This window comes from Kryptolebias marmoratus, linkage group LG21 (genome assembly GCF_001649575.2).
Source record: "Kryptolebias marmoratus isolate JLee-2015 linkage group LG21, ASM164957v2, whole genome shotgun sequence".
Classification (NCBI taxonomy): Eukaryota; Metazoa; Chordata; class Actinopteri; order Cyprinodontiformes; family Rivulidae; genus Kryptolebias; species Kryptolebias marmoratus.
In genome coordinates this window covers 20,119,682-20,133,208 of record NC_051450.1, presented here as the reverse complement: position 1 = coordinate 20,133,208, position 13,527 = coordinate 20,119,682, and the positions used below count along the sequence as shown (strand labels likewise).

At 36.6% G+C, this 13,527-nt stretch overlaps 1 protein-coding gene across 2 annotated transcripts in view; it reads left to right on the top strand.

Moving 5' to 3' along the window:
- The window catches only part of ctnnd2a (catenin (cadherin-associated protein), delta 2a), a 275,301-nt gene that overhangs the window by 87,415 nt on the left and 174,359 nt on the right, over positions 1-13,527 (top strand). For both annotated transcript variants that reach the window (XM_037973227.1, XM_017429866.3), the window contains one exon: positions 2,765-2,877. In XM_037973227.1, the coding sequence (XP_037829155.1) occupies positions 2,765-2,877 (113 nt within the window). The remainder of the gene's footprint in view (positions 1-2,764; positions 2,878-13,527) is intronic.

Genomic DNA, 13,527 nt, shown 5'->3' with positions numbered 1-13,527 from the left:
AATGATTTGCTGCAAACACATGCTAAACCAGGGTCAAATAAGAAGAAATAACATTGAAAAAAGTATTTTCAGGCTGGGCATTTCTGATTTTGGTCATTATTTTTTGCTTTGTTATACTTTGCAAAGAAATACTGTCACAGTAGTAGGTACAAAAGCAGGCATTTTAAACTTTACCTCGACTGCTTCCATGCAGTCTGTGGAGGTGTCTACTAATGTATGCACCATCTGGGTGGTAAGTAGTGAAAGAAAATAAATCCACACCTTTTCAGTTCAAACGTTTTATGTGACAGAACATAATTGTGAAAGCATCTAGTCCTTAACAAGTACTAAAATTAGGCAAATAAAACCTTATATTCACAACACTGTCACATATCACATGGTGCTGCCTTTCTTTTTAGTAGAACCTGCAGAAACAGTGTGTAAAGCACTAAACATATCCCGTGACTTTTGCAGCTTTGTTATGCTTAATTTGCTTAACATTGGATTAAGTTTTGCAATGTTGCTTCTCATTGAAGTACACAAGCTTTTCTTAATTCACAACTTTCTCAAGATCTTTTCACTGTGTTTTAATTAAGTTGAGGTCTGGATTTTGACTGGACTATTAAAGCAATTAGATCTTTTTATTTAATGTTTATTTTTCCCTTTTTAAAATTGGCTGATGTGCTTGTGGTTTTTCTTTTGTGCTGCATTGTCTGTTTTCGGTCAAACCTACACAGACTATGAAGTATCTGGTAAAGAGTTGTGCTTGATTTTTTCAAGTTGTTGCGCTGTGCAATATGACAAGTCATTCTGTAGTTGCTCTCATCTGCCCCCCCGCCCCGCCAAAAAATTATTTTGTTTAAATGCAACTTTTAAAAGTCTTGCTGCCTTTTTTCAATATGAAGAGAGTTTATTCAGTTCCATGCAAACCTAAAAAACAAGCCCTTTTTTGCGACTTTTATGATTTGATGTTACATTTGCTAACCGCGGACCTTTAGATTTGTAGGAACCGCTCTGAAAAATGCAATGTCTGAAAAAAAAGACTGTCCTTGCCATGAAATTCTTTGGGACCTCCACTCCTGTGAATAACAGAAATCTTAAAAGGTTTATCTTCTTGCAAGTATGTTTTACATTGATTGAATGATGGACTTGAAATGTTTTGAAAGTGTGGTGATAACCCTTCCCAGATTGATGAAGAAACTGGTTTTTTTTTTATATATTGACATTCTGACCAACGGAAGTCAGCCATTATGACTTGAAAAGGGATATCAAAAGCATCAGTATCTCTGTTACTACAACTGTGTTTTCTTACAGTTTCTCATCAGTCTATAGACCTGTGGTTGTGTTTCCAGTGTACTGACTTTCAGCTACAATACCCCTTGCAGAGGCTGAGGAAATTCAACCCACCATTTTCCTTGATGATTCAATTTTACAGAGCACTGAGTCCATCGTCACTGCATTCACTTCTATCTACTTTAGTTTGAGTCCTACACCGCACAAGAGCAAAACAAACTCCACCACAATGTCAAGAAATCAGAGCGGATCACCGGCTGAACTCTGCCGTCTCTTTAGGACACTTAACAACAGCAGACAAATTGTTATTGGCAAAATTATAGCTGGTCCTTCTCACCCTGGACTTCACCTCTCCCAGCCTCTTCCACTTAGTAAAATACTTAAGTTCATCAAAGCTCAGACAACACGGCATGCCAGCAGCATTTTCCCCTGAGTGGTGGCACTCATTAACAGCAGTGAACTCTGCTACTTAAATAACAACACTGACTGAACTGTATCACCCAATACAATGATGCTGAGCTGCAGAAAGTACAGGGAATTCTTACAGGTATACAGCCAAAAAAAAGCAAATTTCTATTTGACATTTCTTTAATATATTTTGTATTATTGTCCTTTACTCACTGCTAAAGACAAAGTGATAATATTTTTGCCTGTGTTTGGGTACACATGCATGTGGGTTTGAACAGATTTTAATGACATTTTTTAAGAGTTATCATTGGGTTGACATCTACAAATCAATAACTTTTAGAATTCATTCCAATTTAAAATGGCCTTCACAGCAAAGCAATCTTAGCAAATACAGAATTGGCTATAACTCAACTAATTTTTTTCTAAAATTCATTGTGGTAGTTGCTGAGACTGATCCCAACGTATGTTCTGAGTGCTAAGTGATTGTGCAAGAGTTGAGGTTAAATCTTTGCCATTAACTATTGAAATCAACCTTGTCTGTTAGTAAAACAGCTCATGAACCACAAAAGAAAATTTGATGAAACCTTCAGAAAGTAATCACTCATGAACTTTTGGAATCAACACTTCAAGTTGGCCGCCACAGCCAACTAAGCTTAAAAATTATGAAAACAGCTTTAACTAGGTCAATTTTACAGATATTGACCTAATATTGGGTGAGGTAGTAGCTGACAGTCATTCACAACACATTCTCTAAGCACTAAGAAATCATGCAAGACATTGCATTGTTTTTATTTTAAAAAGATATTAGGCCCACAGTTACATATAAAAAATATTTTAGTTTGACACAATGCTAAGCTGTCTTGAGTTTTAATGTGGTCTTTAAATTTGTCTGTTCTTGACATATGTGATGTTTAAGGAACAGCTGAAAGCTGCAGCATACGCTCGGCTTCACTGTTTATTGAACAATATTCTTGTTTCTTTGTTATACTTATTGCCATGGTGAATATACCTGGTTTATATTCTTGTTGGTTTGTTTAGAGAAAAACATTTATTCTTATGTTTGTTTGTTTTTTCCTGTCCTCAGGAGCTTCAGTTTGAGCGTCTGACTCGAGAACTTGAGGCTGAACGTCAGATTGTTGCCACCCAGCTGGAGAGATGCAAGCTGGGATCAGATGCAGGCAGCATGAGCAGCATCAGGTAACATGAAAAGGTCATGTGTGTGTATTTGTGTAAGTGTCAAGCCATCAGACAACACAGTCTCCAGTTTTTTTGTGGTGGATGGCAGGTTTTCTGGTGGTTGGAAAATATTTGCTTGTGTGAGTAATGTACACCTGTCTGTATTAGTGAGTCAGCTATCATAACAACAATATCAGCTAAAATAATACAAAAAAGGGCATTTGTGGAAGTGTGGACATTACAAATTTATTAGTTTAGATAAATACATACCATACAAACATGTTTAGATTTGAATTGTGTTTGTGTAAACCTCTGTCATGACAGAAAACTATTATTTGATGTCCGCAGCACTACTTTGACTGCACTGTTACCTGCTTCCTTCACTTCACACATGTGTACACTTACATCCACATCACAGAGGGTTTTGCTTCTGGTGCATAGTTGATGTTATTGTTGAAGGATTGTGTTTTACTACTGTGGTGTATTTATCAGATGGGTGGATTTGATGTTGCAGAGAGAAGGTCTTGCACACGTCCTATAGACAAATATATGGGAAATTAAAAACAAGCATTCATTCAAAGAATGTTTATCGCCCTCTGCGTTTTGTGCCAAACTTTCAAACAAATATCTTAATTGATCTGGTAGCTCTCTGAGTATGTTTTGTGTATAACTCTCAGCAACTAAACTCCAGATTATAGATCAATGTCTGTAAAAATGTTTGGTTGATCAGCTGTTGCAGCAGTTTTGAATCAGTTTGACTCCAAAAGGTAATTAGTTGTAGATGCACAATCAGTGATTACTTTCTGTTAGTTTGATTAAAATCTGACAGTAGTTCACAAGATATTTTACTAACATGACAGACAAACTAAACACATTATACAATCTCATATATTGCAGTCTCACTCATTGACAGCTGCTGTGGGCTTTTTGTCATATACACTCTGGCACAACCATCGATGATAAAATAGAGGCTGTCTCAATGTTTGCCTTCAACATTGCACTTAAAAGGACACAAAAAGCTTCTTAAAAACACATTTGTAAACCCTCTGTCTAATTATAATATTAATGAACATATTAGCCACAGTCTTAGAGCCCTTTGAAATATCACTCCAATTATACGTCTGACCTTTGCTCTTCCAAATTTACTTCTAGCTAAAGTAAAGAACAGAGAGAACAAGTGGAGATGAATGATTGGGGGAGGTTATGAAAGCAAAATGTATTTGACTGTTCTGCTGATTTATTTGATGCCTGTAGCTCAAATGTTAAGGCCGGTTTGTCCCTCTGTTTTAACTTGATGACTTAAATATTCTCTTTCACCTGAGCTTTGCTCCTCTGTAAATAAAATACTGGGTAGAAGTAAAGTTTGGTGGAAAGTTGTGATAAATTATTCATTTTTTTTCCGGGTTGTGGATGTGCGTATTCCTGTTTGTGGGCATGCTTTTTTTGTGTTTGGTGATTTTACTGTCATGTCAAAGAGTCTGGTTCATAGAAATTCAGCATGCTCCTGACTCCCTCAGGCAGCTTATTGCATAAATACACAAACCTGAGGGGAGGAGAGAATTGTTGTTCACTGGAGACAAAGACGCTTTTAAACTTTCCTCACTCATTTTGTTTACTTGGTTCCAACTGAGTCTAACGGATGTGTGTGTGCGGTTCCTATTTATTTGCTAAAGTTCTTTCATTTGTTAACATACCTAAGTGCCAACATCTATTGTGGAAAAAAGAGTGAGTTTCTTCGGTTTTATAACCTGGTGAGTTGATACAAATACAGTATATAAGGCATTTAATAAGAGTCAGGCTTACTGCTTTATTTTACTGATAAAATAAATATTTGTACCATAGTACAGAAAAGTGTGAAATCATACTTTTGGCAACAGGACTGATTATCATTGCCCATAAAGGCAGAGAGATGATAATGTTTTGGTCTGCGTCCGTGTGTGTTTGTTTATCTGTAGTGTTAGCAAAATGTCATATGAACAACTAAAAATGATTTTAATGAAACTCTCAGAACATAATGTTTGGATTTACATTTAAAATCTGATTAACCTTTTGGATTAACCCAACTCAAAATGGCCACCACAGCTAACAGACCTTAGCCAATACCAAAATGCTTTTAACTAAAGTTATTTTACAGATAATGAGCTATAATTTGGTGTGGCGGTGGATGACGCTCACCCTCAGCACTTCGAGCACTAACACATCTCACATTATCTCGTTTCTCATGACAGTTTAAAACTCTGGCATAGAAGGTGGTGGGCGACATGCATTCCTTCAAGAAATGCTAGCCCTTTTTAAATGCAGATTTTGAAACTTTTAAGGCTTTATTATTAAAATATTTATTGTACGAATGCATTCACAAGTGTTTAAAAACATCTGCCCTAATGGCTTCAGATTCATAAACGTATTTTTCCCCTTCAATCTTTTGTGTCCTGTTACAATTTTATATACGATTATGTCTGCTCCTTCTCACACACACACACAGACACAATCATAACAAAATGGCTTAGCTCCAAAAGCATTATTTTTTATCACCTCATTATTGTAAATCAATAAAGTAAACTAGGGTTGTAACAGTGCATATGTTCATCCCAGCCATACAGGATCTCTGAATCAGAACGAGCTAGTTTGCTGGTTCAGCACGTCTTGTTGTTTTAACTGTTGTGACATATAAAACCTTTATGTCTGCAAACTTACACACTCGGAAAAATTGTAGAGCGGATGTTCCACCCAGAACACATTAGCAATGCACTAGTTGTTGTCTGACAGTTGTAGCACGCTTGCAGGGTTTGCTATTTATGTTGTATGATGTGTTACCCCACAATACACAATTTAATTGGCTTCCCTGCATGGCCAGAACCTGTAACAGCTCTGCTCACGCCACAGGGGTGATTTGCCTGACCATGATGTAGCACTCCTACTGAACTTAAACCAATTCATAGATACAGTATGACTGAATGAAGGTTATAAAAATATAAATCTGGATAATCAGAGACTTAGACACCATTTAAGGAGATAAGCTTTTCCTATTGTCTCCAGCGTTAACACATATTTTCCTTTCCATCAGGTTCTCAGTGAATTTGTGCTAATTGCTCTAGTGTTGTGTCCTTTGTTCTTTTCTTCCCTCAGCTTGTTGGATTGTTCATTTTGTTTTACTTTCTGCCACACTCCAGGTCCTAGTTTATTTGTCCCACTTGACCTGTAACAGTTATTTACTCTCTCAGTGTTTGTAGTTTCAGGTTTTCAATTGTTTCTTACAAGATCTGTACAGGTTTCCTCAGTAGTTCCGTGTTCATTTTCACGTCTACACTTAACCTCAACTCTGGATTTATGCCGTTTGAAAGTCCCATCTTATTTTTTTCTGAGATTAAAGATTTTATTTTAGTCATTTATTTAAATTTACCTTACCCAGTTCATGTTGAAATCTTAGCTGATTTTTGGTCTTGTAATCCTTTAAATACAGCTTATGACAGAGCATAAAAAGAATACAAATAATAAGAATATTCTTTATCAGACCAATAATTGAGGTCTATGAAGTTGAAAGTTGCTACCCGGTAGGCTTATATTTACTATCATATAGGTTTTTACATCCAGTAGTCTTTGTGGGTCTGTGTTGTACATAATTAGAGCAAGTAGCGTCTTTGTTTTTGCATGTCTGTTTATATTCTTGGCATCTGCTTGACCCCACATGCACTTTGTTGGGTTCACTAAATAAGGGAATACAGGCATCTCACTGGCTCCTTCTCAGACCTGAGGACTCAACAAAAAACTCTCTGACTGTTGTGCAGAAACCCAAGGCAGTAGTGTCTAACATCTGTTCACACTGTGAACTGTTGGCATGTGACACAACAATTTACAAGATGGCGGCGCAAGCTGGCGCACATACACACCTCCATGCAAACACACAGCAACCTTCATGCAGGGTCTAATCTATCATTTTCCTAACATTAGTGCTAAACGGCAGCCAGGGAGAAGCAATGGCTCCAGCTGTTTATTTTTTATTTTCTCCTTTGTCTGCCTGAGTGGCTGTGGAGTGCAGCTCAGACTTTCACTGCTCTTTCAAATGTATATCACTTCATCTCTGAGCCATATAAAGTCAAGGTAAGGTTTTGTTTTTTTTATTCATTTTAAAGCAATTCTTAACAAATAAATGAAAGCATTTATTATGAATATTATAAAAAAGAGTGGGTCACAATTCCTCTACAGCAAGGTAGGAGACAGAGGACAATCAGGTTCAATTTATGTAAAGTAAATAATGACATGATAAAAGCTCTTCTTTGCCGTTGTTCAGTTTAGACTCTGTTTTTTTCATTAATAATTTTGCTATTATGTCTTTATTTTATGCTAAAACTGAAGGAGGGTGTACTTACATTAACCTATAGGACTGTATTTTAATTGGCATCACTTTTTTCTTTCTCTGTGACAGAGATGCAAAGACAGTTATTGATACAGCAACTAGTAGTTTTGAAAAATCAGCCATTGGCCATGCTTTTCCATACTTAATCAGTTACAAAGTTGAAAAAATGAAGATGCAGCAGCGGATAATGCAACCAGCAACCAGCCTATTGAAGCCCATGATTTAGTTTTTATGCCATAATGCTTTCCTGTATGGTATTTTTAAGTGTTCAAATTCTTCTAAGGGTTGCTAAATAAAAGTTAATTTAGTTTAAGCAATTATTATATTTTCTCAAAGAAAAAAAAAATATTGGCCCAAAAAAATGGTGTTGTGCATGAGCCATCAGCTGCCTTGAATTTTAAAGATCAGCATCAACTATAGAAAATCTCATACAAGTCGACCTCTAGGTTCTAATATTTTTACTACATTAAATAAAGGGGAATCTCTCAACTTGACAGACAGGAAACTTTAATAAATTACTTATACAAACAAAACATTAAACATGCTGGATGAACACAAAAATCCTAAATTCATTGTCCCTGTGACCAATTCTTTCTTGTCCTTCGTCCTTTTCTTTTTCTTTCTAGGAAGCATTCTAGGGTTGGTTTTATTCCTCTGAGAGTTCACTATGACCCAACTTCAATCTAGGTCAAACACTTTTTGACATCTACCTGCACGCAAAGACACAAACACGTTGTTGTCCCGGAACTCAAACTTTCTGCAAGCACACAAAAACAGACAAAGTGACATTTTTTTTCTCACGCAAGATTATGTTTTCACTGTATACCCACAAGATGGTTTACTTAGATGTCAGTTGATATAATAATTTGACTCCAACACAACAAATTAAGTGAAGAGTAGGAAGTTAAATATAACATAAAGTCTAATGGTGTGCATCTTTCCAGCAGTGGAGATAATTTCAGGTGGATAATTTATTCCACACATGGATAATCCCATGAAGCTGAATTTTAGCACATACACGCCGTACAAGCCATCCAGACAATAGTGACAACACTGCTTTTCTAAATGGTTCTTTGTGTTTGAAGAACATTAGATTGAGAAACAAAATAAAACTCACTGAACTGCAAAATGCCTAATTAGGTTTTAGATTGATGGGCTTCAACTAAAATAATGACACATACCATGATTAACAATATTCAAAAGTATGTAATCTGTTTTATTACAGCCTACTACAGTAAAACAAATGTTATTTATGTACTGATGCATCCATTCTGATGGGCAAGTATAAATCTTATTTTTGTCCTTTATTTTCCCTCTGATGTTCAGCAAACAAATGTAAAAAAAATAAAAGAGTTTTAAAGTTTTAACCCCTTTACGCTATTTAAAAAAATACACAAATCTATTCATGTAATTGTATCATCTTTATTATAAGCTTTTACATGAAATGTTTTTGTGAAATGGTATTTACATAAAAAACAAAGAAACACAAACAAAAAAACAAAAACATTTAGCCTAATATGAACCATTACCAACACAATGGATGAAACTGATTCAAGATCAGGCAAATAGGGGCCACTGCCATGCACTGATGCTTTCTATTTATACATAAACATTAAACATACTGACTATCATCAAAAGCAGTGTAAGGCCTATATTTTTGTGCATTACTATCCTAAAACTTAATGCTGCCATCTTTCTGCCCCTGTGACATTTTTTTTTTTTTAATTTCACATTGTTGCATATACCATTGGACTAAAGTTTTAATTTCTCACCTGCCTCTCCAGCATTTTTCTTTACAAATCATTAAGCAATAGAGCAAATGTATAATTTCTTGACATAATCAGCTCATTAAAGGTCCCCAGCCTCCTGTCCATCTCACAGCAGCATTACTGAGCTTTTTGGGTCATTAAAACACTGAAACCGGCCATTTAGTTAATCATGACCTGAGGCTGTAGGTCAGCAAAGCCATGCAGTATATAAGATGTCCCATAAGTTTATGGGATAACTGGGAAAATTAGATTATTTTGCTGTTATACTCTATGATGCTCTGTGTTCATTTCATGTAGTATTTACGTATACATGGGATGACATAGTACCCTGGATTTTTTAGTTGTCTTGTGTGAAGTAATTATAAGAACTGTTTTATTCCCAAAAAAATAAGTAACACTCAAAGGTTCATAAAATTAGTGAACTATATAAATATAAATCATGAATCAAAGAGAACCATTAGGTTGCCGTCCACTGTAGATGACAAGAACCGTTATGTGAAGCAAAAATCAATACTAAAACAATGATAGTACTTGTCAGTTATGTGCCTTATAAGTAAAAAAATGTACTGGATAGGTACAGGTATGTACCTGATAAGTACCCAGTCAGTACCCAGTAAGTATCAGTTATATACCAGGAATGTATCCCATGAGTGCCCTGGTACATATCAGGTAAATACCAGGTAAGTATCAAATACCTACCGTACAATTAGCAGGTATATACCCTGTAAGTACCAGGCACATAACAGGTAAGTACAAAGTATGTGCCTGATTAATACCTGGTACATAGGCTGTAAGTACAAGTTACATACCTGATATGTGCCAGATAAGTACAAAGTATGTACCACTTATGTAACTTGTACATACCAGATATTTACCTTTGAAGTACCAGATACATAACCTGTAAGAACTAGACTAAATACCAGGCTGTATTAAATATTGCTACAATTATCAATACTGGGACACAGTCCATGTGTAATAATTACCCCATGCTACGTAGTTTGATAAGTTATGGTGACCAGTGCCTTTAGCCTGCTGTTTATATGATGCATGTGGTTCGAAGCATGTAGATAATGTCTCATTTGCAAACCTACAAATCAGTGTGTATCCTGCTGTCATGTATTTATGATCCTGTCATGCAGCAGATTTATGATCCTCATAAATTGAACCATATGGACCATATCATTTTAGCAGACAGACTGAGGCTTCAAGTGTCACAAACCAGGCTGTTTTATATATCGCTACACAACTCAGATGTCAATGTAACAGCATAGTTACTTAAAAAAAAAGAAAACATACACTTCATGGAGTTATAGAGTTTGACTCAACTTGTCACATTATTTAGGATGGACATTAAATAATTGGCATTCTTACTCATAGTCATGAACAACTATAAGAATATGAATGGAGTGACAATTTTACTCCTTTTTTCATTAAACTGTTGAACAACTTTTAAATTTCAACTTCATTAAGAATGTAAATTAGAGAGATGTCTATATTTTGAGAGTGAGCAGAACAAGAAATAAAGTAACAAATGAGCTGAAATACCTGAATGATAAACTGTTTTATACTGAATTGAATTGAATTCAACTTTATTGTCATTGCACCGTCACAAGTACAAGCAACGAAATGTATTTTGCATCTATCCAGAAGTGCTATACAGCGTATAAATGTGTATTTACAGGTGTACAAAGGTTGTTATAAAAATAAAATGTTCAGTATAAAAATATAATATAAATAAAAAAAATATGGGAGCTATGTACACATATACAGAAATGTTAGGAATGAATTGTATGTGTATTAGAGATTTACAATACAAGATAGATAATGGCACGATTTTGAGATTATATACAGATTGTGAATGAGTGTGAGAACAGTCCGTATGTTATTGTTGTATGGGGGGACGGGGGGGTTTGGGCCTTATAGTTGTGTCAGGAGGCGTTCAGGAGCCTGACGGCTGTGGGAAAGAAACTGTTCCGATGCCTGGTGGTTTTGGTCCGTAGGCTTCTGTAACGCCTCCCAGAGGGCAGGAGGGAGAAGAGTGTGTGCGCGGGGTGAGTGAAGTCCTTGGTGATTTTCCAAGCCCTTTTCAGACACCTCTTCCTATAGACGTCCTTGATGGCAGGGAGCGTTGCCCCTGCCATCAGTAGTTGCCCCTGCCAACTGTAGTTACAAACATGTATGTCTTGCCGGTGCTTGTACTCAGTTGTGATGTACTGTTGCTGAGCTGGTATGTATCAGACACTCTAAAGTGTTACACAGGGACACAGATGGAGAGACAAAAAAGTGTGTGTGTGAGAGAGTGAATGAAAAACTGAGAGCAAGAGGGAGGACGTTGAGGTGTAAAGTTCATGTCCTGAGGCAGTAACAGCTTTCTGATTGTGTTGTTCAGGCTTACACATCTGTCCAAAGACCCATTGGGTAGGTCAGAGAAAGGTAAAACCAGTGTCCAAGAGGTTTTGTGTGTGTGTGTGTGTGTGTGTGTGTGTGTGCGTGTGTGTGTGTGTGTGTGAAAGAGAGACTGGCAGAAAGAAAGAAGGGGAGATGCTGAACAAAGCCGTCACTCTCAACACTCACAAACATGGTTGCCCTGCTGCGTCTTAGCACCCAGTCCCAGAGCATGGAGACAATTATTTAGTCCAATCAAGTTGTGACATTTCATTCCATACCAACCAGCTTCACTCTTTCTGTGTTTCACATTTGGACACCCTCAAACACTCACTTTCTGCTCAAAACCTTTCTCAGAACCATCTTTAGCCTATATATATATTTTTTATTCCTTATCTGGACTTTGTCTTTGGAGCTGATCACACCTACTAACAGATAACAGACATATGGTCATGCCTCAGTAAAGCAGTTTGCTTGCACCATAATTTAATTACAGTATACTTTGTCTAACGTCTTCTTTATTCCTTTTTTCTTTCGAAGAGTTACTCTGCTGGTTTCAGGATGGTATTTCTAATTCCATGAGAAGCTGTGGGCAGTTTTCTTCTATTTCTGTTGGATCCAAAATCAGAGCAAAAGGGAAACAGTACTGCATATAGTTTTAGCTCTTTTGAATGATTCCCCAAAATTGATTTAAGAGAGTTTTGGTCCTTTAGAGACTATTACTTGCACTTATCAATTGACATTTAAAATGCAATTTCTATACTAAAGACTGAACCAGATAAATGCCCTTTATCTTTGTCATCTAAATTTTGATTGATCATTTGTTAGGGTTGTGCTGTTTTGGAAGGGGTTATTTTGTTTTTAGCTTCTGACCTTTACTTTATTTGTTTTTCAGAGTGTTTCAGTAATGATTATTGTTCATTGTGTTCCTGTTCATCTCTAACTCTCAGCCAATGTTTTTTTTTTCCTCTGTGATTCTCGTTTCCAGCTACAATCCCACCTGTCGTGCATTCAGCAATCACCTTCCCAGTACAGATTGTGCATATGTACATATTCACATTCTGTTTGTGCTGGTCTCAACCCTGGTTACATTTGCCTGTTTTTGTTTTTTGTTTCACTTTATTAAATACCTTTACACCTGCTACTCTGCAGACCTGAGTCCAACCACCAACCACCATTCAAAAAATCATTAACATTCACTACACTATTCTATTTTTTTTATTAGGCAGTGAAATTACAATACACATAAAAGGTTAATTGCAAACCAGGAATGTTTTGCGTAGTCAAACCTATTATTTATTTCTGTTCTTTAGCTCTGTTATTTTCATCAAGCAATTGTAAAATATTTTTTAAAATTTTCTCCAAGCACCACATTAAATACAAATTACTGTCATAATGAGCTTTGTATTTGGTCAAAATGTTCATCAAATAAGTGATCTATTGTAGCGCCTGACAAAAGTTGAACCCCTCCCCCTAAAAAATACAATTCATTGTAGGGGAATGTAATAAGTTAGTCCACATTTATTGTAAATTTGTCAAGAGAATTAAGTAACAAAGATAATTAGATGATTTCTCCTGCAGTGAATTTACACACACTAACAATGAGCTTTTTTAGTCAAACCAAAAAGGTGATCTTTGATAAATGATTTTACCGTTGTCACATCATTCACTTCAAGTTAGAATTTGTGAGTATCTTCTTAGCAATTTATATCGAAACTTCATTCTGTGCTTTATAATGTCCCCTGCAGTTTTTGCTAATTAAATAAGAGAGATATAAGTTATACTGCATGACATCAGTGTTTTCTGCACTTCATTGATGCACCTTTGATATTGGTTTGAACACAGTGAACAGGTCCATTTCTATGGGGTTACTTTTGTGCCACCAAGTTGAGCGCGCGTGCCACCAGGTAGAGCGCGCAGTGACACTGATTTGAGAGTACAGACCGCTCAACTCTGACAAACTGCTCGCGCTCGGCTCTCTCCGTGCGCGCTCGACACTCTCTGCGCTCGCGCTCGGCTCTCTCTGCTCGCGCTCGCCTCTCTCTGCTCGCGCTCGGCTCTGACAAACCGCTCGCTCGCTCTGCTCTCTCTGCGCTCGCAACCCAAAGTTGTATGTAAATGAGCCACGCCACCAGCCAATCACAGACTGGCCTCCTTCGTCTT